Source organism: Mustelus asterias, chromosome 6 (assembly GCF_964213995.1).
Source record: "Mustelus asterias chromosome 6, sMusAst1.hap1.1, whole genome shotgun sequence".
NCBI lineage: Eukaryota > Metazoa > Chordata > Chondrichthyes > Carcharhiniformes > Triakidae > Mustelus > Mustelus asterias.
Window position 1 is genome coordinate 106,233,991 of NC_135806.1, and position 26,162 is coordinate 106,260,152.

At 43.0% G+C, this 26,162-nt stretch overlaps 1 protein-coding gene across 5 annotated transcripts in view; it reads left to right on the plus strand.

Moving 5' to 3' along the window:
- LOC144495034 (uncharacterized) overlaps window positions 1-26,162 on the plus strand; it is a 166,769-nt gene that overhangs the window by 110,981 nt on the left and 29,626 nt on the right. For all 5 annotated transcript variants that reach the window (XM_078214844.1, XM_078214846.1, XM_078214841.1 and 2 more), the window contains exons 17-24: window positions 2,845-3,074; window positions 8,951-9,060; window positions 10,003-10,107; window positions 13,762-13,840; window positions 17,852-17,966; window positions 20,051-20,131; window positions 21,767-21,931; window positions 24,466-24,603. In XM_078214844.1, coding sequence (XP_078070970.1) covers window positions 2,845-3,074; window positions 8,951-9,060; window positions 10,003-10,107; window positions 13,762-13,840; window positions 17,852-17,966; window positions 20,051-20,131; window positions 21,767-21,931; window positions 24,466-24,603 — 1,023 coding nt within the window. The remainder of the gene's footprint in view (window positions 1-2,844; window positions 3,075-8,950; window positions 9,061-10,002; window positions 10,108-13,761; window positions 13,841-17,851; window positions 17,967-20,050; window positions 20,132-21,766; window positions 21,932-24,465; window positions 24,604-26,162) is intronic.

Consider the following 26,162-nt stretch of genomic DNA (forward strand, 5'->3'; position numbering starts at 1 on the left):
TTCTTAACAGCTAGCTATCTCTGTTGTTCCAATTTAGCAATATGCCCCACAGACATGAATCCCTTCCTTAGAACAAGTTAGCACTGAAACCGAAGATGCTTATGTAGGTACTAGATTGCTAGCCTTTTTATCAGTTCTGGAGAGTGATCCAGAGAGACACCAGTCTTCTAATTCTAATGCAGCAACTTCCAGAGAAAGCTCCACCCCAAACAGTAGAATCTCAGAGAAAAAAGGCAGATCCAGTCTCTAGACCTCCGAGGGGAAAAGAGAGGAACTATTACTTCTCTCAAAAACCAGACTGAGCTTGAGTTCTCTATGAAAGCCTACCTGTACCCAGTCATATGACCTTACCTGTCAATCAACCTAATCAAGCCCCACTCTGAAATATCCCAGGGAAAAACACAAACAACAAAACTCTGCATTAATTCAAATCAAAACAAACACTGCATCAATTAAGATCAATTATGTTGCTGCTGTAACAATACAGTGCTGTTGGATCCAGACAAAACGGCTCCGAATGCATCGAACAGACCTTGCACCAGAAACATGACTAAAATACATTTCTTAAAGGCACAGTATCATCACACAACTGTATCAACAGTAGCAGTTTGAACAGATGATTATATCTGGATTTTTTTTTTCCAGATGGCCTTATCACAGTTGGTGGGTTATAGGGAATGAGGGACAGGAGCAAGGGTCCTAATAGTCATGAAAAGAACTGAGCCAATGTCACAGTTAATGGAGGCAGACCTTCTAGCTTGCCTCCACCCACGTCCACCTCCTTGTCACCAAAATAGGGCGAGTTGGCTCCTCCAGGATGCGCACAGAAAAACTCCCAACCCTCAATTCCATTTTCCTTCATGAAAATCCAGCCCTTATATTTGATCAGGTTTTCTTACTGCTTCATGCATCCGAACATGCTCTGATGTATATGTGAAAGATGGATCTAAAGGCATCATTAGGGGTAATTTCGGAACATAGAAGCATAGAACATAGGAGCAGGAGGAGGCCATTCGGCCCTTCGAGCCTGCTCCACCATTCACCATGATCATGGCTGATCGTCCAACTAAATAGCTTAATCCTGCTTTCTTCCCATAACCTTTGATCACATTCGCCCCCAAGTGCTCTATCTAACCGCTTCTTGAATGCTTTCAACGTTTTGGCATCAACTACTTCGTGTGGTAATGAATTCCACAGGCTCACCACTCTTTGTTGGTTACAGAATGCTGATGATTGTTCGGTTACAATATTAGTAAAATAAATACAATAGGCCAAAATTACCCTGTCATCTGGACCAAGGGGTCCTTGCCATACTCTGTCAATGTCATTTAAAATATTAACTAATTATGTTAGGTAAAATAATCACACAAAATGTGATCTGATTTATCAGTTAACTGTGAGGCAGATTTAAGAAAAGATATTGGGGGGGGGGGGGCAGCGGGGGTGTGGGAATTTTCCCATCCCGCTTGCCATGAGAATCGTAGTGGGTTGGACGCGGACCATGCAAAGGTCTGTTGACCGCGGGCGGGAGTTTTGGTTTTGGGGTGAATGTAGCTGGAAAATCCAGCCCTAGATGTTTCTTTTCACATCATGAAGGTAATTGACGGGTATAAGTAATAATTTTACAGAACATCATTCTTAGACATTTTTTATGATTTATTATTTAGCCTCTCTTGTTAAGGACCTTTTGTCAAAGTAATGTTTTAACAGGGTATACTTGCTGTCATCTGCCAATATTCCTTCTTTGTTATTAACAATGGAGTTCCATATAGTTTAGTGTCCATATTAATCAGCATTTCACAGCTGCTAATTGTCTAAGTGCAATTTTAGGCTGTATTTCAATTCATTACCTTCAGCTTAAGTCCCCAATTTAATTCTTATCTATGATTTCCTGGTAAATGCTTCTGAAGAATGAAGCTCAATGCCAACATTACAAATAAATAAAAACGTGCTCATCTCACTGAATGTTTTGGATACAAAAAGAGACTTAATGGGTGAAATTCTCCAGCCTCCCAGCTGCGTGTTTCCGGCCGGCGAGAGGTGGCGCGTTGTTTGCTAATCCCAGCGCTGTCGGTGGGAATCCCCATTAACGTCACCCCACGCTGGCGGGAAACCTGCGGGCAGGGTTGCGCTGCCAGCAGGACTGGAGAATCCGGGCCCACATTTTCCCCAAAATTCAGACAAGTGATTTTTCTAATCATTAGATAATATTGATCCAAATATAACATTCTTATTACTTTATTGTGTATAAAACTTCCACATTCACTGCTCTCCCTATCTTGGTACGTGACTTTCCAAAAAGCAGCACATGCATCTACTTATAGATTCTAACACTTTGAAACTCAAATTCAGTGTAATTCACCAACATTGAATCATTGCAAATTGTATAGTTTATGAATGGACTACGTCATGAATCATGTCACAAACCTTTTTCTTTTCTTAAATATCCATGAATGATGAAAACTTAATTTTCATTAGAGGTTGGGTATCATTTAAGAAATGAATAAAAACACATTTACAATTTTGCTGAAAGAAATATACATGTTGTCAAAGCTTTTTCTCTTGTATCAGGACAGATTTGTAAGAATACCTGTTGTAAAGGGAACCCCAATTTATAGAGTGGAGAGTGTCGATTTGTTAGCCAACACTCTAATGGGTAGAGGTGTCGCCATGGAGAATGCACAGAGGAATGGTTAACTACCAAGCATTTGTTTAAATTCAATCACGTGGGTCAACTCTGCTTGGCCTTTGGTACCAATAATAGATGGGAAAGATGTTGATTTGCAGTACTGAAAATCCATATCTGTCTAATCACATGTTAACCATGTCTATTTTCATATTAAGATTCAGAGCAACATGCTCTCCAGATGGTAGGAGAAGTAAAGGTCACCTACAAGGATCAAAAACCACCAATCGTGACCCTTGATGAAGCTATTGAGAAGAAATCCTTTTACCCATCACCTAGCAAGGGGTTACTTGTTGGTGATCCTGCCGGCGCTATTGCGGACTCTCCTCGCAAAATTGAGGGTGAAATTAGAGCAGGAGAACAGTACCATTTCCACATGGAAACACAGGTAACTTTCTTTGATATTTAATGCATATAAATGTAATTCATTAAAAATTTCAGGACATTAAGAGGTGCACGTTGTATAATTTTGTTCATAAATTTTAACCCTATTTTAAGATTGTGGTTATGGTTAAAAATCCCATGAATCCCAACCCCAATTCTCTTGCTTGCTACCTCTTAGATCCATTTCTAGGCCATTACAATGGAACTCGCATTCATTTTTCTGTTTCAACATTGGGTTGCTGGTTCATCCAGAATACATCATGGTAGACACTGATGAGGGGCTACGCATAGAGTAGGTACCCGCCTGAGTGGAGTGGAAGCCTATACATTACTGTTCGTGCAGGAATGGGTTAAGTGGTAGAATTTGATTTCAACAGCCATAAGAGAAAAGAGTATGGAAAATGCAACAAGGAATATTGTAAGGAAACATTGAAGCAGCTTAAGATTTGAAAATGAAGGGCATTGAAGGGCAGACATTTGCTGGCTCCTGAGTTTGGTTTGCATGTATCTGCACTCTCTGGAATTTGGTTTGTATGTACCTGAGTACATCCTATTGTATGTGGTGCAGTTTGTCCATTCATTGGTGAAAGGAGAAAACTTAACAGCCTCATCCAGAAGCTGGATGACCTGGGCAATGCTCTTCTCATTACCAGAGTCTGAATCCACTGGAGTTGTCATGGTCACTGCAAATGCTGGAGTATGGGGTAAGGGGACATCTGGCTCCCAGAAAGCACATGCACCCTTACCCATCAGTGCTTCCATTTGTCAGACATATGTTGCATGGCCTCCCCCATCGACAAATTGGTGACATTAATGGAGAGCCATATCCAGCAAACCCTGCAGCGGATTCCAGAGATGTGTGCAGATCTGCATGCCATTGTTTTGGTCTTGAGCTCTATCCAGCAGCGGCCGGGCAGGAGGGGGACAAGGCGCATGTCACCAAGGAGATACAAGTATGTCTTGCAAGGGAGGAGTAACGGCTGCCTTCCACATCTGGGCACTCCTCTCACTACATTCTGAATGTGGCTTTTCTGGCCCCAGCATGGCAATGTTGTAGAGAAAAACTATGAAACTACAGACTAGTGAGTCTCAAATCAGTGTTAGGGAAACTATTGGAGACATTTCTGAAGGAAAGCATCTATCTCAGCTTGGAGAGGCAAGGCTTCATCAAGGATAGTCAGCATGGCTTTATCAGAGGGAGGTCATGCCTAACAAATTTGATTGAATTTTTTTGAGGCGGTGACCAGATGTGTAGATGAGGGTAGTGCAGTTGATGTCCCACATGGGAGACTTGTAAAGAAGGTAAATGCAAATTAGATAGGTAATTTGATAAAGTGGATTCAAAATTGGCTCAGTTATAGGAGACAGAGGGAGATGACAGAAGGCTGCTTTAGTGACTGGAAGCCAGTGTCCAGTGGAGTACCACAGGGATCTGTGTTGGGTCCCCTATTATTTGTCATTTACATAAATGACTATGTGGGGGGTAGGATTAGTAAGTTTGCAGATGACACAAAGATTGGACGGGTGGTTAACAGTGAGGCGGAATGTCTTGGACTACAAGAAGATATGGATGGAATGGTGAAATGGGCAGATAAGTGGCAGATGGATTTTAACCCTGAAAAGTGTGAGGTGATGCACTTTGGAAGGAGTAACTTGACAAGAAAGTACGCAATGAATGACAGGACACTAGGAAGTTCTGTGGAATAAAGGGACCTTGGTGTGTTTGTCCACAGATCTCTGAAGGAGAAGGGCATGTTAGTAGGGTGGTGAAAAAGGCATATGGGACACTTGCCTTCATCAATCAAGGTATAGGTTACAAAAGCAGGGAAGTCATGTTGGAGTTGTATAGAACTTTGGTGAGGCCACAGCTAGAGTACGGTGTGCAGTTCAGCCAAATTATAGGAAGAATGTGAATGCACTGGAGGGGGCGCAGAGGAGATTCACCAGGATGTTGCCTGGGATGGAACATTTAAATTATGAAGAGAGTTTGGATAGGCTTGGGTTGTTTTCGCTGGAGCAGAGAAGACAGAGGGGCGATCTGATAGAGGTGTACAAGATCATGAGTGACATGGACAGGGTGGACAAGGAGCAGCTGTTCCCCTTAGTTGAAGGGTCAGTCACAAAGGGACATAAGTTCAAGGTGAGGGGCAGGAGGTTTGGGGGGGGAATGTGAGGAAAAATCTTTTTACCCAGAGGGTGGTGATGGTCTGGAATGCGCTGCCTGGGAGGATGATAGAGGCGGGTTGTCTCACATCCTTGATACAGTCCCTGGATGACACTGGGCGCATCATAACGTTCAGGGCTATGGACCAAGTGCTGGTAGATGGGATTAGATGGGAGTTCAGATGTTTATTGTAGACTCGATGGGCCTCTTCTGCACTCTATGATTCTATGACATATTTCCACGATGACAGAGAAGTGTCCTGTACTGTACAGGAGCCCTTCCACATACCAGCCTCTCTAGGCCTCAAGCAGCCAAAGGACAGCTGCCAAGGTCATCCCAAGTCAGCAACCTACCTCTGTTCAGCTGACAGCACAGCAGGAACACCATGTAGGAACATTCATTCACAATTAACACCTGGCTGCATGTGAGGGTGACGGGTGAAGAGTGTGTCAAACTGTGAGGCCTTGTGTTTCTATTGCTATTTAATAAAGATTAATTTGTGGGCTCTACTTCTCCTTCCATGTTTTGTGACCCTCTGGGTCCCTCAAGAGGTTGATTGAGTGGGACATGCAGTCAATGCTTAACCCATGCCACTGTGCAATGTGCAAATGGACGGCATGGATGAGTTGGGTTGAAGGCTTGTTTCCATGCTATACATCTCTATGACTGCATAGAAATAAAGTGCATTGTGCGTAAGGTTTGACAATAAAAGTGACAATTGAACAAACTTTTAAAAACTCAAATAATTTTTCTTGTGGAACTACAATGTCTCTCTTCCCTTTCTTACTGCTCCTACCTCGTGCTAACCTTGTGGCTTCAGCAAAATTAGTTGTAGGCTGTTCATTCCCAACTCTGATTGCTGACATATACTTGACTGATGTTCTCTGGGATTTGGAACCCATGAGGGCCCTGCAAAAAACAACCATATATGTACCTGTGAAGGAGACACTCGGTCTTTGGAGTGAGGGGGCCTTAACTGAGGGGAGGGGGAAATGGGAGTGAGGTGGGGGTGTGAACAGTGGGACCATTGAACATGTTCCCTTTTTCCATCTTCCCGCTGATTGCCCACCCACACTTCCCTGTCGAATCCTGTTAGAATTTTTTGTAAGTTTCTATGAGATCCCCCTCACTCTTCTAAACTCCAATGAATATAATCCAAACTGACTTAGTCTCTCCTCATATGACAGACCTGCCATCGCAGGAATCAGGCTGGTAAACCTTTGCTGTACTCAGTCTTTAGCAAGGACATCCTTCCTCAGATAACGACACCAAAACTGCACACAATACTCCTGGTGGGATGAAGGCACAGTGGTTAGCACTGCTGCTTCACAGTGTCAGGGACCTGGGTTCAATTCCTGGCTTGAGTCACTGTCTGGCAGGATGAACAAGATCAAAGAATCTTGCCCTTTGATTCTGTGTTCTCCCTGTGTCTGCGTGGGTTTCCTCCGGGTGCTCTGGTTTCCTCCGACAGTCCAAAAGACGTGCTGGCTAGGTGCGTTGGCCATGCTAAATTCTCTCTCTGTGTACACAGGTGCTGGAGTGTGGTGACTAGGGGATTTTCACTGTAACTTCATTGCAGTGTTAATGTAAGCCTGCTTGTGACACTGATAAATAAATTTAAACTTAAACTTAGGTGTGGCCTCGCTAATACTCTATACAATTACAGTAAACTGTCCCTATTCCTATACTCAAATCCTCACGCTATGAAGGCCAACATACCATTTGCCTTTAGTGCCTGCTGTACTACATGTTTACTTTTAGTGACTAGATGAAGATGAGACAGGGACAGAGTAGAATGCTCTCTGAGATCTAGTACAGACTTATGGGCCGAACTGCCCCATCTATCTGCACTGTAATAATTATTGAGCCAGAGACCTGCGACCTTGCCTGTGGCTGGCCTTCTCTGATACCACTGCAGTGAACGGAGTTTTAGCTGAGTGCCAAAATCTCCATTCTCACTGGCAGCGGTGGAGGGATGAACGAGATCAGAGAATCTTGCCCTTTGATTCTGTGATTTCTGGAATAACAATCTGCTGGCAACCAAGAATCCAAACACTGCTGTAATCTGTTTTACTGAGGGACATCTAAAATACTTTATAGGACAAAACAGAAATAAAAACTTATGGCTTGAAAGGACACCAAGGTTTTTGTTTAATGAATCGGTGTTTTATAATTTATTACCAAGTTGGTCATCTATGTGCATCTACATGGGATTATTTGATTTTGTTTCCAGTGATGCTAACTGTAATGCACTTCCCAGGTAGTTTGCAAAACAAGATTAACTTGTATCATGTAGCATCTGCAAGATGGATTTTTAAAAAATTTCGGAACAAATTTAACAACCATTTGGGCAAATTGGGAAAATTTTTAAAAGACAAAATTGTACCCGCCTCTACTACTACCTCTGGCAGCTTGTTCCAGACACTCATCACCCTCTGTGTGAACAAATTGCTCCTCTGGACACTTTTGTATCTCTCCCCTCTCATCTTAAACCTATGCCCTCTAGTTTGAGACTCCCCTACCTTTGGGAAAAGATATTGACTATCTAGCCGATCTCTGCCCCTCATTATTTTATAGACCTCTATAAGATCACCCCTCAGCCTCCTACGCTCCAGAGAAGAAAGTCCCAGTCTATCCAGCCTCTCCTTATAACTCAAGCCATCAAGTCCTGGTAGCATCCTAGTAAATCTCTTCTGCACTCTTTCTAGTTTAATAATATCCTTTCTATAATAGGGTGACCAGAACTAGACACAGTATTCCAAGTGTGGCCTTACCAATGTCTTGTACAACTTCAACAACTCCTGTATTCAATGTTCTGACCAATGAAACCAAGCATGGTGAATGTCTTCTTCTCCACTCTGTCCACCTGTGACTCCACTTTCAAGGAGCTATGAAGCTGTACCCCTAGATCTCTTTGTTTTGTAACTCTCCCCAACACCCTATCATTAACTGAGTAAGTCCTGCCCTGGTTCAATCGACCAAAATGCATCATCTCACATTTGTCTAAATTAAACTCCATCTGCCATTCACCAGCCCACTGGCTCAATTGATCAAGATCCCATTGCAATCCAAGATAACCTTCTTCACTGTCCACTATGCCACCAATCTTGGTGTCATCTGCAAACTTACTAACCATGCCTCCTATATCCTCATCCAAATCATTAATATGAATGACAAATAACAGTGCACCCATCACCGATCCCTGAGGCACATCGCTGTAGTGGTAAACAGTTCTTTTCAGCTTGGAGGAAGGTTTATAGCCAGACTTCCCCAGCAAAGGTCTCAGGATGCCTGCTATTCCTGATATGTATTAATGCCCTAGATTTTGGTGTATGTGACACTGCTTCAAAATTTGCAGATGACAGAAACTTGGAAGTACAGTATAATGAACTGGGAGAAAGATAGTGTTGATCTTTAAAAGGATATAGACACGTTGGTGGAATGTACAAACAAGTGGCAGACAAAATTTAATGCAGAAAGTGCGAAGCGAGAGGCAACATAAAAGAAAATTCCAAAGAGGTGCAGGAATAGAGGGAATGAAACAAACAGAACTGTGCACTTTCATTGTGCATTGCTTCCTTATGAAGCATTAAAGGGAATTTCATGAAATTTAACATCAATTAGCTATTGCTCAAATTAAGATTGTTTGACCTCAGAGATTGTATCAGAAATAATTTGAGAATTGTGCTTTTATTGTTTTGTTTATTTTGGGATAGATTTGTCGGTGTGTGCCTACTGAAGATGGTTTGGATGTCCAGGCATCCAGCCAGTGGTTGGACACTGCACAACAAGCCATTGCCGGTGCCATTGGAGTACCTGTCAAGGAGTAAGCAGGACTTTCCTTTATTAGCACATTGCAACTAACTTGCTACAATGACTTTACAGCACGTATAACAGTAACATTGATATGGTGCAAGCAAATTTTAACATAAACACTGGGTAAAATGTGGCTTGATTTCTTAATCTTCCACATCATAAACTATGTTAAACTCACAAAAACATTTCGAACAGAAAATAACTAAAGTGACTGTGATAGAGCAGTCACCGTCATCAGGCTACCTTCAGCTTAAATGCACACTTCCATCACCGTAACGACTTTCCAATGGGTAACTATATCCACCTGTAAATAAATGTAACAGTAAGCTGTCATGTTTTAAAATGTATTTTCTTATTTTCTTTTCCATGTTCCTTATTTCCTCCCAGCCAATTCAGCTGTGATTGCTGGATAATACAGATCCCCGATTTTGTCATTCCTGCAGTCCACAGAGACAAGAGGTTGTTGTGTCTTCATTTCTTTAGTTTATCAAGACCAAGTCCTGTATTTGGCCAGGCAGGACTATCGTTTGTGGGTATAAATGACCCTACTTAGGCCATTGACAGCAACCTCAGATAAAATAAATGTGGAAACGTGCAGCTTGAGTTGGCTTTGTGCTGAGGTTTTTTAGCAAGGTAACTAAAGGAAAAATATTACTGCTGATCTGTTAAAGTATCAGCCAAAAATGCTGGAAATACATAGCAAGTGTATCGGCGGTTGGAAAAAGAAAAGAACACTGAAAATTTTGTGCTAAGGACCTACACCTGAAACATTAATGTCTATTTTCTCGTTGCAGAACTGATGGACTGTTGGGAATGATAATTATTTTTGATTTGGAATATTTGCAGTTTTAATCTTTTAACATGTAACTTAGTGAACAGTTGCCTTTTACTCCACTATTAGCCAATATCATCATGGGGTTTAATCATTTGGGAATGTTTTTTCTTTTCACAGTATTGACATCACAGCTAAGCGTTTGGGTGGAGCGTACGGAGGGAAAGCTACCCGTGCCAGTTTAGTAGCTTGTGCTGCAGCATTGGCTGCAACAGTGCTTTCCAGGTAGGATTCAGCTGAATGCCGTATAAAATATCTATTGACTTCTTAGTTTGTAGCTTGTAGAAACTTGATCGGAAGAACACTTCTTATACTTCCTGAGTGTGCACATGTGAATGTGGCACGTTAAAGGCTAGGATTGTTCTTCTTGGAGCAGAGAAGAAGGGCAAGAGGAGAATTAACAGAGGTGTTCAAAATTAAATTGGGTTTTGATGTAGTAACTAAAGACAACTTGTTTTCACTGGTATGTGGTTTGGCCACCAGAGTACACAGATACAAGATCTGTAGCAAAAGAGAGAGGAGAGCTGAGATGTTTTTTAATGCAGCGAATTGGTGGCACGGTGGCGCAGTGGTTAGCACTGCTGCCTCACAGCACCAGGGACTCGGGTTAAATTTTGGCCTTGGTGACTCTATGGCCGGCATTTTACCACCTCGATCGGGGCGGGCAAGGCTTGCAGAACAGAATTCTCCGTTGGCCTTGGGCGGGATTTTGCGAGCCTCGTCCGAGTGAGGTCGTAAAATCCCGCACTGTGTGTGGAGTTTGCATGTTTCCCCCGTGTCTGCCTGGGTTTCCTCAGGGTGCTCCTGTTTCCTCCTGTAGGTGGATTAGCCATGCTAAATTGCCCCTGAGTGTCCAAAGATGTGTATGTTAGGGGGATTAGCGGGGTAGATGTGTGGGGTTACTGGGACAGGGCGGGGGTGGCCTGGGTAAGATGTTCTGGCGGAGAGTTGGTGCAAATTCAATGGGCAGAAAGACCTCCTTCTGCACTGTAGGGATTCTATGATTCTATGAAGTTTTGGGATCTGGCAGGTGTTGCTTGAAAGAATAATGGAAGAAAATTCAATAGTCACTTGCAAAGTTGCGTACAAGAAAAAGAAAGAAATACAGGGCTATGGGGAAAGAGTGGGACTAATTAGATAATAACCTGGTCTTGGGAATCATAGAAAACCTACAGTACAGAAAGAGGCCATTCGGCCCATCGAGTCTGCACCGACCACAATCCCACCCAGGCCCTACCCCCATATCCCTACATATTTTACCGACTAATCCCTCTAACCTACGCATCTCAGGACACTAAGGGGCAATTTTAGCATGGCCAATCAACCTAACCCGCACATCTTTGGACTGTGGGAGGAAACCGGAACACCCGGAGGAAACTCACGCAGACACGAGGAGAATGTGCAAACTCCACACAGACAGTGACCCAAGCCGGGAATTGAACCCAGGTCCCTGGAGCTGTGAAGCAGCAGTGCTAACCACTGTGCTACCGTGCCGAATCTTCACTGTATGCAGACATCACAGCCAATATGTTTTGTTCTAGCAGCATTGTTGCAGAGTGGGTCTTCAACCTCTTCACACCTCTGTCCATGCATCCGAAGATCATCCTGAGAGCAGAATCCGCTGGAATCCCAGCGATATGGATCCCTGCCCAAACTGTCATTTCTCCTGTTCCTAATACTGCCAAAAACTGACATAAAACAAGCAGAAAATCTTCCTAACAAAACTCAATTCCAAGACATCTTCATCTGGCCAAACTGATAAGTTTGTCTTGCAGTTAGAACAGTATAATTTGCATTTCTTTCCCGCAAAATCCCAATCCTTATCTGCATAAACCTGGTCTATGTATCACCCAAAGCAGACAGGAAGTGGGAGCTGGTTGGTGGACAGTGTAGGATGTTTAGCAGCTGGAAAAGTGGTTGGAAGGAAGTTCAGGTGGGGAATGGAGCATGCATCCAAATCCTCGGAAGGAGAATTTGAAACTTTCCTCCAGAGGCCCGGAAGAGTACTCCTGCACCGAGAGGTGATCCTGTGATGGACTATTCATAATCAGCAAGATTTTAATGACAAACTTCACAAGGATGTAAGGAAAACTGATCGATGTCTTTTTGAATTGTCATGTATTCCACCTTGTTTAAAGGATCAGTTGCAAGATCATAATAAGATAGAGTTGCATTATGTTTAATCACAAGTGTGCCTTGATGCCTTTAGACTGAATCACTGCTCCAGGATCATGCCCACGGTTGCTTTTCTGTAAAACCTAAAAGCCTTCCCAATCCCTTTTAGCTTTTTCAATCCACTTTACCCATCAAACTCGCAACTGACAACAAACACAAAAGGTTGGAATTTTCCCGTCCCACCTGCCACGGGAATCGTAGCAGGCAGGGGGCAGACGATGCAAAGGTCCATTGACCACGGGTGGGATTTTCTGGTCTTGGGGCGAGCGCAGCCGGAAAATCCCACCCAAAGACTTCATGGATGTCTTTACCTTGAAGATTGGGACTACAGGTTCAGTTGTCAATCCCACTCTCCAGTCTCTCTCTCTGCTTGAAACTTCTTGTCACTCTGCAGATTTCTCATTTACAAGATCTTGCGATTTCCAAAGCAGATCAGATCTTCAAACTGCATGTTGTATCCATCACTAAGACAATATTTTAATCTGCAAACTTTGACTGTCAACATTCAGCTGCATTATTCTAATGCCTCCCTTTCTGATCTCTCACACCCTTCACTGCATTAACTCCAACTTACCCAAAATGCTGCTGTCTGTATTTTGTCTTGCATTACGATTCGCTTTCCTATTATCTTCAACCTGTTAATTTACACTGATTTCCTGGATGCCAATACATCAAATACCTCATTTTTTTGTCCTACTGTAACTTCATCCCATTCTACCTTCATAACCTATTCCAGCCTTACACCACTCTCAAATCCTACAGCCCACTATTTCTAAGTGATTTCCCTCCCTTTGCCCCAACATTGCTGGAAGACATTCAACTGTCTCTGCCCCAATCTCTGAAATTCATCCTCCACATTTCTGTTCTCCTTTAAAAATGTTCCCCATCTTTTCAACTAAACTTTCAGTCAATCCTCCTCATTTTTAAAATTTGTGCACATCGATGGCTAGGCCAGCATTCATTGCCCAACTCTAAATGCCCTTGAGAAGGTAGAGCTGAGCCGACTTCTTGAACCTCTACAGTGAAGGTTTTAATGGTAACATAAAATAAAGATAATAGAAAAGTAGGAATAGAATTAATGGAAACAGAGATAATTAAATATTCCATAGAAAGCGATGGTGTTTGTGCTGCTGTGGTCAGGGATTTGTCACCCATGCAAACGATTAGCTAGGACTGAACAGTGGAATTGAATAAGTAGTCCAAAGTTTCATTTTATTAGCTTCGGAAATTGGGGAAACATTTAGGTGGAATGACCGTGCTGAATTGCCCCTTGGTGTCAGGGAGATTAGCTGGGTAAATACGTGGGATTACGGGGATAGGGGTTGGGTGGCATTGTTGTCAGTGCAGACTCGATGGGTCGAATGGCCTCCTTCTGCGCTGTAGGGATTCTATGATTTTTATATTACTTTCTATCTGAAGGTCAAATAGATGAACTGGAGTTCACAATTTGGTAGTTTTTCTATGGTCTTCGTCCATTCATGTGTGTCCTGCCCAAAGGTAGGTCCTTGGCTCATTGTCTGTTGATGGTTCAACGGGAATCAATTATTCAACGGGGAGCCATTATTCTGAAACACATGCTAGTTTTCTAGCCAACTTAACTAACTGGTCCCTCTCTGAGGCCTTTTAAAGTGTTACTCTTCATTAATCAGACAGCTTTTTCCTCATTCTGTGCTTCCTTATATGTGAACACATTGTTTCTTACAGACCTGTTCGATGTATGATGAACCTGAGCACCAACATGAAAACGATTGGCAAACGCCATGGTTATATTTTCAAATACAAGGTTAGAGTTCCAAAATCACAGAAGGCTTATCTTTATACCAGCTTTCCTATGATGCACAATAATCTAATAATGTCCATAAACAAATGATAAAAAGATATGTGTGGAACAATTGAAGTGGAATTGAATTTCAGAGATAGATCATGTGAAAAGATATGACTTTTTAAATGTTACGTTTTTCCACTTGGGACAAATAACAACACTGCATTTTGGTAAGAAAAGTAAGGAACATGTTACTTGAAAAAAAAAGAATGTAAATGGGGGGAGCAAAGAAACTTGGGACTACACTTGTATGGGCGATACGATGGCACAGTGGTTAGCACTGCTGCCTCACAGCGCCAGGGACCCAGGTTCAATCCCCAGCTTGGGTCGCTGTCTGTGCAGAGTCTGCACATTCTCCCCATGTCTGCGTGGGTTTCCTCCGGGTGCTCCGGTTTCCTCCCACAGTCCAAACGATGTGCCGGTTAGGTGCATTGGCCATGCTAAATTCTCCCTCAGTGTACCTGAACAGGCGCTAGAGTATAGCGACCAGGGAATTTTCACAGTAACTTCGTTGCAGTGTTAATGTAAGCCTACTTGCGACACTAATAAATAAACTTATAAGAACTTACAAATCACAAAAAGTTATGACACAGTTCAATAAAGCTTTAACAGAAAGCAAACCAAGCACTAGGGTTTATTTCTAAAAAGGTAGAATTGAAAGGTAGAGAAATTATGCTAAGCTTGTACCTAATCTTGGTTAAACCACACTTGGTGTAGTTTTGGTCGCCATATTATAAAATGGATATAGAGGCACTGGAGTGGGTGCACAGAGATAAAAGCAGAAGAGGAGGCTGAGGGCTAGTCTTTAAAGTTTCAAAAAGATTTGGTGGAATATACACAGAATGTTTCTGCTTGTGGGGAAGAGCAAAACTAGATGCTATAAACAGATAGTCACCAACAATCGGATATCAGAAGATTAAAGCAAAATACTGCAGGTGCTGGACATCTGAAATAACAGAAAATTCTGCAAAAAGCTCAGCAGGTTTGGCAGTATTTGTGGAGAGAGGAACAGAGTTAATATTTAGAGTCCAATACGACTCTTTGGAACTGGAAATGGGGAGAAATAAGATGGGTTTATGCTGTTGAAGATGGCACGTGGAACAAAAAAGTCCAAAGATAAATTAGAGGGCAACAGAGATTAAATGTCAAATATCATGCAACACAAGACAAAGGGAGTGGTCATGATGGTATTAAAGATTAAAACCTTGTTCCAGAGTAGGTGTTCATTTCTGCAATTAATGCATCATAGTAACAGGTCACTTAGCGCTGTTTCAACGTTTCCCCCCTCTCTAGTTCTGAAGAAGAGTCACGTGGGACTCAAAATCTTCCGTCTGTTTCTCTTGTTAAGAATCCCATTGATGTGAAATGTGAGGGTACCCCAAAACCAGAAGAGTAACTTGGAATGGTGTATATTTTCAGCTTGGTATAATGTGAGAAAGATTTGCAAACCAAGAAGGAACAGTTGAGTCTTGTTGTGATCAATTAATAAAGATTATTATTAACGTAAAAGAAAACACACATGACATTCTATAAACACTACAACAGCATACCCAAGTACAATAATAGCTATACACATGCAGTATCTAATGATATTGCCCCTTGTTCTGAACTACCTACGTTTCCTGAAATCTGAAAAATGCTCCTTTTTTCCAAACAGCATCCAATGCAATATAATGCTATGGATTATATCCAGCAAATAATTACCATCCTCACAGGTTATTTCAGTATTCAGTGTATGGGGGCGGCACAGTGGTTACCACTGCTGCCTCACAGCGCCAGGGACCTGGGTTCAATTCCTGGCTTGGGTCACTGTCTGTGTGGAGTCTGCATGTTCTCCCCGTGCCTGCATGGGTTTCCTCCGGGTGCTCTGGTTTCCTCCCACATTCAAAGATGTGCTGGTTAGGTGCATTGGCCATGCTAAATTCTCCCTCAGTGCACCCAAACAGGCGCCAGAGTGTGGCGACTAGGAGATTTCCACACTAACTTCATTACAGTGTGAATGTAAGCCTACTTGTGACCAATAAATAAACAAACTTTAAAGAGATTCTTCTCTGTTCAAATTTTGATTTTAAATAGCAGCCTTTCAGCAACAGCTTGGATTTGGGAGCATTTCTGCAGCTGGGGTGTGGCTATGATTGTACTGTTGCTCCACCCCTTTCTCCAGTTATCATGGCATGGATATATCTGCCAAAAACCTCCGACCTCGTCCACACTGGGATTCTCCGGTGCCGCTGCAGTGAACGGAGTTCTTGCCCGTAGCGGGGCAGCCACAGACAAGATCAGAGAATCCTGCCCACTGTTTTATTCCCTTTGATGCTACCCACCTTGTGGGTCAGGCGTTTAGCATATAAGTGAAAATTCCCTAATCTCCACTTTGAAGTCACTTCTTCAGTGCACCATTGTTTTTCCCCAGTCAGTTAGGTAATTCACATCTCAAAAACACCCCTCCAGTCAGCTGCACTTCTCAGTTCCCCTTTGATCCTATTTCTTTATCGTATTTTTATCCCATTTATTTTTATATTTTTTATTTCCCTCAATTCTTAACACTCTCAATAGATGCTGCTAGACTTCTGAGTTTTTCCAGCATTTTTTTTAAATCAGGGAATCCAGAAGAAACCTCTTTACGAGAGTGGTGAGAATGTGAAACTCGCTATCACTGGAGTAATTGAAGCGATTTGTATAGATGCATTTCAGGGGAAAGTAGGCAAGCATGAGGGAGAAGGGAACAAAAGGTTGTGCTAATAGTTAGTGAGGAAGGATAAGCCTTTAATAGAGCATAAATGCCAACATTGACTAGTTGGACTGAATGGCCTATTTTTGTGCTGTATGTTCTATGTTTTTTTAAATATTTGTAATGCGAAGTCTTATTTGAGCAAAGTAATGTCTGCTGTGAAAGGATTCTTGCATGTAGCCAGTAAAGCATTCAGTCTAGTCATACATCTGCATTACAACCTGCAGTGATCAGATAGTACATATTCTGGTGCTGAATGCATCATTTTAATATTTGCTCATTCATCCAATTCTTTCAAGCCAGATTTCAGTTACCTTGTACTCTTTGTATGCCTTGAGCTTGTAGCCCTGTATCCCATTTCAAAATAGTAATTCAGCTCGTCATTCTTTAAACCCTCTCATGACTTCCTGTTGCTGCACCCCACTGATTATTTGTTGTATAAAAGCAAATTACTGCGGATGCTGGAATCTTACTACTGTGAAAGATTCAAAAGAGAAAACGCTGGAAAATCTCAGCAGATCTGGCAGCATCTGTAAGGAGAGAAAAGAGCTGACGTTTCGAGTCTAGATGACCCTTTGTCAAAGCTTTGAACGCATGTCGAAGCTTTGACAAATGGTCATCTGGACTCAAAACATCAGCTCTTTTCTCTCCTTACAGATGCTGCCAGACCTGCTGAGATTTTCCAGCGTTTTCTCTTTTGATTATTTGTTGTACGCTTGTACCATCCTCCGACTAAATAAAAGTTGCCAAATTTTTCTCTTTGTTTTGGTACTCCAATCTTTAAATGTTTCCCTTCAACATTAATCTTTGAATCCTGTGCCTTATAAATGAGCTATTCTAGATTCAAAATCTCCATATTGGTGCAAAGGTTAAAGATCTTCAAATCTTAGCTGAACGTTACACTCCAAATGTGGCCTCTCGAAGGTTAGGTAAAACTGCAAAGTCATTTCTTTCAGCTGATTAGTCTTGTCTTTAGTAATCACAGAATCTGCCATTGTTTCAGTGACTTTCTTCATTGCTTATAAACATTGAACCCACGGTTTAATGGCCATTTATTAAAATTTCCACCTCTTTCCCGCACCATTGATATAATAATCCCGAATATGTAATCATGGACTGGTGCACTATCGAGGTCTATGACTGCACACCTTTACCAAGTAGACATGTAGTCCTTTCAGACAACTACAAGTTTGTCACAATAAATGCTCCTTTAAAAAGGCAATTCTGCTGTTTTGTTCCAGGTGGGGTTTAATGAGGATGGTACACTAAATGGTATTATCATTACTTACTACTGTGACAATGGAAGCAGCCCAAATGACAACGAGGTTGGACCTAGCTTCGTTTTTTCTGATAATGGTAAAGTATCTAATTTAGGAACACATGTGAACACGCTATCAACACTTGAGCCTCAAATTGTAACTGTTCATTCCTTGAGAACCTTAATCTGGAAACAAAGGGGTTTTTTTCCCAGCTAACCAAAATTGTCATCTCATTCATTTATAATGCTGAATTAGAATTTTAATAAATAAAGTTTGAATAAAATGATTTGCACTATGGCATGGCAAAATTGGACTTTATTGTTTAAGCGTGCAAAGTAGTGAACAAATTATCCGACAGGGAAAAAAATTCCAATCTATCCATAAGACCATGAGATATAGGAGCAGAATGAGGCCATTTGGCCCATCGAGTCTGCTCCACCATTCAATCATGGCATCATGTTCAAACATGTCTTAAGCTCTTTAAGTGGAGATGCCAGCATTGGACTGGGGTAACCACAGTAAGAGTTTTAACAAGACCAGGTTAAAGTCCAACAGGTTTATTTGGTAGCAAATGCCATTAGCTTTCGGAGCGCTGCCCCTTCGTCAGATGATATCCACTCCATCTGACGAAGGAGCAGCGCTCCGAAAGCTAATGGCATTTGCTACCAAATAAACCTGTTGGACTTCAACTCTTATTGTGTTAAGCTCTTTAAGCCAGATTTCCATTACTGGTTCAGGTAACAAAAGTTGGGCCATTCTCTGATGTGGCACTCCTGAGGTCTGATTGAACGCACACACATGTTATTTTCATTCCAGATTGTCGGGCCCGATGTAGGCCTGAAGAGGAAATGGAGGCAGATAGATGCCAAGAGTCAACAGTTTAGAAGAACCCACGTCCTTTCAATGGGACATTAGCCTAGTTCTTTAGTGGATTGTTGGATCCCTAGCCCAGCCTCACCCCCTCAATCCCCACTCAGCTTCTGTGCCCCTACCATCTCATATCTCTCAGGCCTCCATATCTCCCTTGCCATCTCTGTATCCCTCTGGCTAAAATGTCTGGGAGGGTGGGGGGTGGGAGGGGAGTCTGCTAACAATCCTGCTGACTACGCAACAGCTATTTAACACGAGGATCAGTGTTGATTGCTTTCAGGCAAGATTCTTGCCCTTTTCTCAGGGGGAGCTGCCAGCCAATTGGATGACCGGCAGTCCTGTAGTCCCAGCAGCACCAGGTGGGAGTGGGGTGGTCATTGCTGGCACTACATGATATAGGGAGCGATTCTCCCAAAGTATTCTGAGTGTCAAATTCGCATAAACCCTACCGCTGCAGTCCAGACCCCCCCTTCCCCAAAGCAGGCTGCCCACCCCACCCCACCCCAAGCAGACCACGCCCCCCCCAACCCCGATGGGCAGCCCCGATCACTGCCTTTCCTCCCTCCCCCACCGATCCCGACTGCAGAATGGCAGCGAGAACCCCCCCCCCCCCTCCCCATCAATCGCCCGCAGAGGCCCTACCTCCTTGTCACTGCCCTATTCCTGATGCTACTGTCAACTCCGCCAGTGTGAACCACTCTGGTGGGGGGGGTGGGAGAGAAGCTGGCGGACCCGGAGACTTCAGTCCTGCGCCTGCTAATGACATTTAAATTATATTAGAATTAGGGGGTGCATAATTTATTCAATTCCATGCCTATTTCTGGCACGGTGCTGACGGCGCCCAAGCCTGGGCACTCAGCGGGGAGCCTGCAAAACTAGAGTCTCCTGGCCCATACTCTTAAAAAAAGCACAGAGGGATGGGAGAATTACAAAGAACAAAGAACAGTACAGCACAGGAAACAGGCCCTTCGGCCCTCCAAGCCTGTGCCGCTCCTTGGTCCAACTAGACCAATCGTTTGTATCCCTCCATTCCCAGGCTGCTCATGTGACTATCCAGGTAAGTCTTAAACGATGTCAGCGTGCCTGCCTCCACCACCCGACTTGGCAGCGCATTCCAGGCCCCCACCACCCTCTGTAAAAAACGTCCCTCTGATATCTGAGTTATACTTCGCCCCTCTCACCTTGAGCCCGTGACCCCTCGTGATCGTCACCTCCGACCTGGGAAAAAGCTTCCCACTGTTCACCCTATTGCCCCCATAGTAATTTTCTCCTATCAAATCCGTGACCTGACTCCCTTTTTCCCTCTTGCAGCTTACAGGTGTAAGAACTGGCAGCTGATCCCTGTCGCAGTTAAAACAAACCGTGCAGCCCACACATGGTGCAGAGCTCCAGGTAACACAAACTGTTTAATTTTGCTTCATACGCACTGAATGGATAAAGGACCCACAAATTGTATGTTCAGGGGATAAACTGAAGCCACAGTATTGGGGGCTACATCAACGTATGGAAGGATGAGTGACGGCCTGGCACTTTGCCACTGAGGATAATCAGAAACTAAGTCCAGAGTAATTATTCGGCATGTCCTGGTTGCTGATTGCTCAGTTGTGGATGATAGATGATGTCCTGCACAGAAAATAGTTGAATTGGGGAGGATAGAAAAAAAATTAGTAGAAGGAAATGTTTTATTTCTTTCCTTTAAACTAATCTGCAATGTCTAATCAGTTTCGTGCAACTAGTGAAACCTCAAAGATTTGTGCTTAATGCAGTTCTGTGTCACTCAAAATTAAGTATATTCTCAGACTCGAGTTAATGAATATGACAGATTGTCTTGCTAAAGGCATTGCTCATTTCAAGGGTGATTATCAAAGAAATTATTTTGGCTTTATTGGGGCAACATATCATCCTGAAGCTGCTGGTTTTAAAACAATAATCTTGCTTCCTGGACCTAGCATCAAATGCCACCCCAGAATATTTTCATTATTTTGCACAATATGTCAATATTATTTACACAATATGTAGGATGAGAGGAGACCTAATAGAGGTATATAAGATGTTGAGAGGCATAGATCGGGTGGACTCTCAGAGGCTTTTTCCCAGGGTGGAAATGGCTGCTACGAGAGGACACAGGTTTAAGGTGCTGGGGTGTAGGTACAGGGGAGATGTTAGGGGGAAGTTTTTCACAGAGGGTGGTGGGCGAGTGGAATCGGCTGCCGTCAGTGGTGGTGGAGGCAAACTCAATAGGGTCTTTTAAGAGACTCCTGGATGAGTACATGGGACTTAATAGGATAGAGGGTTATAGGTAGGCCTAAAAGGTAGGCATATGTTCGGCACAACTTGTGGGGCCGAAGGGCCTGTTTTGTGCTGTAGTTTTCTATGTTTCTATGTCCTTTTGATGACCATCAAGCTTAAGGTGACAGTCAACCGCAAATCATGAGAAATGGAGAAAATGGGTGACAGCATTTCCCCTGGTATCCAGTTTGCTTTAGGCAAATGCTAAAGCAGTAATTTACAGTGGGTGGGATTTTCCACACCTCCCACCGTGTATTTTAGAGCAGCAGAGGCAGCCTTTCTGGTCCTGCTGCTGTCGATGGGGGTCTCCCGTTTTATGCACCCGCCACTGCCGGGAAACCCATGGCCTAATTTTGTTGCTAGTACAAACTAAATTAGATTTGAACTTCTTGTTAAAGTTGAAACTAAAATTCAAGATGGAGATGAAAATTAAACTAGAAGGACAATTATTTGCCACAATCATTTAAAATGAATGAGTGAATGAACCAACAGTGTGATCTTGGTAATGTAGTTGAAGGGGGATCTTTGTCCAGGACACAGGAGAATTTCCTGTTTGTTGAATGGACCTTGAACACAAAGTTTCACCTGAAAGGCAGCACCTGTGACAATGAAGCACTGAAATGTCAGTCCAGGTTTGTACTCTCCCCTCAGCTGTGTGCCGTGACCATAATATCCTGTATCAGAGTTCCACCAACTAAGACAAACTGACACATAAATATAAACTCTCTCCTTTTACAGGTTCAACGCCCAACATATTTGTCATTGAAACAATCCTGGAACATGTGGCCAAGTTTCTGTCATTGGATCCAATCAGGGTAAAGCAGAAGAACTTGTATGCTCAAGGAGACACTACACCAATGGGCTTTGTCCTGCCCTACTGCAGCATCCAGGAACTTTACTCATGTAAGTTCTGAGCTGTATCTGAAGGATTGTGATGCTGTGACAACCTATTATTGTCTCTGGTAACTAAAGCCGTGGGTAGATGGTTTTATGTCTCTTGCTAAAACCATCTAGTCTTTCTGACTACTCTCTGTTAACTTCTGGAACTCTGGAGCACGGAGTCCTGATGAAATAGCTGGGCAATCTAAACATAATCCAAAAATGAATTTTAAGAATCACCAATCTCTAGCACACATTGCACATAGCACATCGCTACTAATTTGGTTGTCACCTTTAAATGTGATATATACTTTCACTCTCCCTTTGTTTTCAGAGCAGCACATGTTAACAATGAAGTGGTTTCACTATTTTATTTATAATCTTTCTTCATTTGCTGCTGGTTGACAAAGTGCAATGTTTATAATCCAGGACCGAGGGAAGAAATGGTTTTGTAATGTATCCTCAAACTGCTGATATTTTGAAATTCCCCCCATTTATACTGGAACAGAGATTGAAAATTTATAATCTGTGACTGTATTTTCTGATGTTTGGACTTCTCCTGATAACTGAGAAAGCTCTGTACGGACATTAGCAGATAAAACACATCGGCAATGGCCAGTAGAGACATAAGCATGTGCCCCCTGAGGGGGACAAATATTGTACCAGAAATCCTTGCTAAAATCATCCACCTTTAATCTCTCTTGGTGCAAACCGTATCATTTTGTTATTTCGCAGCTGTGCAAAGAAATCATAACTCTCACCTTTGCCAGCGTTATACAGTAAACCTAGCATAACAAATCTGAGAGCAGGTTATCTGTCCAAGTTCTCAGCTGAAGAGTTGTATAGTAGAGTGCGAGCAGTTGTTGGGGTGAGGGGTTAAAAATGGAATTAGTGGAAAATTAGGAATAACTAGAGGTGCGCTTGTGGCCATGAGCTGGCTGGCCTCTTCTGCACTGTAGGGATTCTATGATTCTCAGGTTGACAGGCTGTGACTAGTGGGGTATCGCAAAGATGGATGCTTAGGTCCCAGTTATTCACAATTTATAATGTGAATAATGATTTGGATGTGGGGACCAAATGTAATATTTCAAAGTTTGCTGATGGCACAAAATTTGGTGGCAAGTTATGTGGATCATGCAAAGTGGCTTCATGAAGATTTGACAGACCAAGTGAGTGGCCTGGAACATGGCAGATGGAATATATCTGAAAAAATGTGAAGTCATCCACCTTGGTAGGAAAAACAGAAATACAGAATATTTCGTAAATGGGCTGACATTGGGAAATGTTGATGTTCAAAGAGACCTGGGCATTCTTCTTAAGTCAATGAAAGCTAACATGCAGGTGCAGCATGTAATTAAGATGGCAAATGGCCTTTATTGCAATGAGATTTGAGTACCAAAGTGGGAATATCTTGCTGCAGTTATATAGAGTTTGGTCAGACCACACCTGGAGTATAGTGTGCAATTTTGTCTCCTTGCCTAAGGAAGGACCATAGGGGGAGTACAACAAAGGTTCACCAGACGAATCCTGGGGATGTCCTATGAAGAAAGAGTGAGGAGGCTGGACTTGTATTCCTTTGTGTTTAGAAGAATAAGAGATGATCTTAGCAAAACATACAAAATTCTTACAGGGCCCAACAAAGTAGAGGCAGGAAGAATGTTTCCTGTGGTTCCCAACCAGGGGACACAGTCTTAGAATAGGGGTAGTCCATATAGGGCCAAGATGAGGAGGAATTTCTTCAATCATAGGGTTATGAATTTTTGGAATGCTCTTCGCCAGAGGGCTGTGGAGGCCAAGTCACTGAGCATGTTCAAGATTGAGATCAATAGACTTCTCGATACCAGTGACATGATTTATTTTTTATTAGTCACAAGTAAGGCTTACATTAAAACTGCAATGAAGTTACTGTGAAATTCCCCTAGTCACCACATTCCGGCGCCTGTTCGGATCAATGCACCTAACCAGCACGTCTTTCAGAATATGGGAGGAAACCCGAGCACCCGGAGGAAACCCACACAGACACGGGGAGAACATGCAAACTCCACACAGACAGTGACCCAAGCCGGAATCGATCCCGGGTCCCTGGCGCTGTGAAGCAGCAGTGCTAACCACTGTGCTACCATGCTGCCCATCATCAAGGGGTATGAGAAAAGTGCGGGAAATGGCTTTGAGGTAGAAGATCAGCCATGATCCCGTTAAATGTCAGAGCAGGCTAGAAGCACCAAATGACCTACTCCTACTGCCTATGTTCATAATCAGGGAAATTTAGTTTTTCTAGAATCGAGTTTATAACTTAGTGCCATCTTACTTGTGCAGAGTGCTACTCAGAATTCAAAGGTTAGCTAGCACACTTCAAGGTTGGTGTTATTCTTTTGGTTTCAGTTGTATCTACTAATGAATACACAAAGCATGTGGACATAATTATTTACATCTATGTCTGTTATCCAAATAGTTATCCAAAAACACTTGGGTGCTGTGAGAACAGTACTGTGTTCTTTTTTTCTGTAGCGCTCTTAACGTATTGAAGCATTAACCATTTTTGTTGTCTACCTGGACAGCTCAGTTAACAAAAGTGGATGTGGCTGCAAGGCAGCAAGCAATTCAGCAGTTCAATGCAGACAATAAGTGGAAGAAGAAAGGACTGGCGGTGGTTCCTCTCAAGTACTGCCTGTACTGGACCGATGGAAATTACCTGTGTGAGTGTTGGGGGAAGTGTAATTAAAATCGTAAGGGTGTTACCTTGTGAAGGAAGAATAGTTTTGTTGTTCTCTCAGAATATGATTTAACTTTGATGCGTCTAATTATAGAACATAGAACGTTACAGCACAGTACAGGCCCTTCGGCCCTCGATGTTGCGCCGACCAGTGAAACCAATCTAAAGCCCCTCTAACCTACACTATTCCAATATCATCCATATGTTTATCCAATGACTATTTAAATGCCCTTAATGTTGGTGAGTCCACGACTTTTGCAGGCAGGGCATTCCACACCCTTACTACTCTGAGTAAAGCACCTACCTCTGACACCTGAACTATATCTATCACCCCTCAATTTAAAGCTATGTCCCCTCGTGTTAGCCATCACCATCTGAGCAAAAAGGCTCTCACTGTCCACCCTATCTAATCCTCTGATCATCTTGTATGCCTCTACTAAGTTACCTCTCAACCTTCCTCTCTCCAACGAAAACAGCCTCAAGTCCCTCAGCCTTTCCTCATAAGACCTTCCCACCATACCAGGCAACATCTCAGTAAATCTCCCCCGCACCCCCTCCAATGCTTCCACATCCTTCCTATAATGTGGCGACCAGAACTGTACGCAATACCCCAAGTGCGGCCACACCAGAGTCCTGTACAGCTGCAACATGACCTCATGGCTCCGAAACTCAATCCCTCTACCAATAAAAGCTAACACACCGTACGCCTTCTTAACAACCCTATCAACCTGGGTGCCAACTTCTGTTAAGACCACAGTTTTAACTTATTCTGTAGGACAGTGTGTTTAGTGAGGGCACTGCAAAAGCTGCATTTAGTTATCACATATTGCGAGACAAAAGGTAAATTTTTATTATCTTTTTGGCCTGACCTCAGCTCCTTTAAATATCAGTATACATAAAGGAATGAAAAAGTAGCTTCACCCACACAAGGATCACATCCCAGTTCAGTGGCATTGTCCTCTTTTTAGGTCAAACCAAATAAACAAACTCAGATTAAATCAGGACAAAGTAAAAGGGGCAGCTCCCCAAAAAGGAGGGGGAACAGCCCGAACAGAAATCAAAGTACAAAGGAAACTTAAAAACATCAAATTAAAATGTGATTATTAGGGTCAATAATGCACCCCAACCCCTGCGGTGCCCAGAGGGCGCGGAAAGCGTCAACCGCGCCCGTGGACACCGCATGCTCCCTCTCCAGGGACACCTGGCCGCGAACGTAGCCGCGGTAGAGGGGAAGACAGTCAGGATGGACGGCCCCCTCGATCGCCCGCTGCCTGGACCGGTAAATGGCGCGTTTCGCTAGGCCCAGGTTCATGAGGAGGTCGCCATCCCGACCCTCCCCTCTCCGCACCGGGTGTCCGTAGATCAGGAGCGTGGGACTGAAGTGCAAACAAAACATTAATAAAAGGTTCTTTAGGAAAACATAAAGGGAGTGCAGCCTAAGACACACAACATAGACATGGTAATGAGCAGAATTTAGCCTAGAGTGCTGGAAAGAAAGATTTCCTTCAGCTGTATCTTTACAAGCAAATTGATCCAATTCAA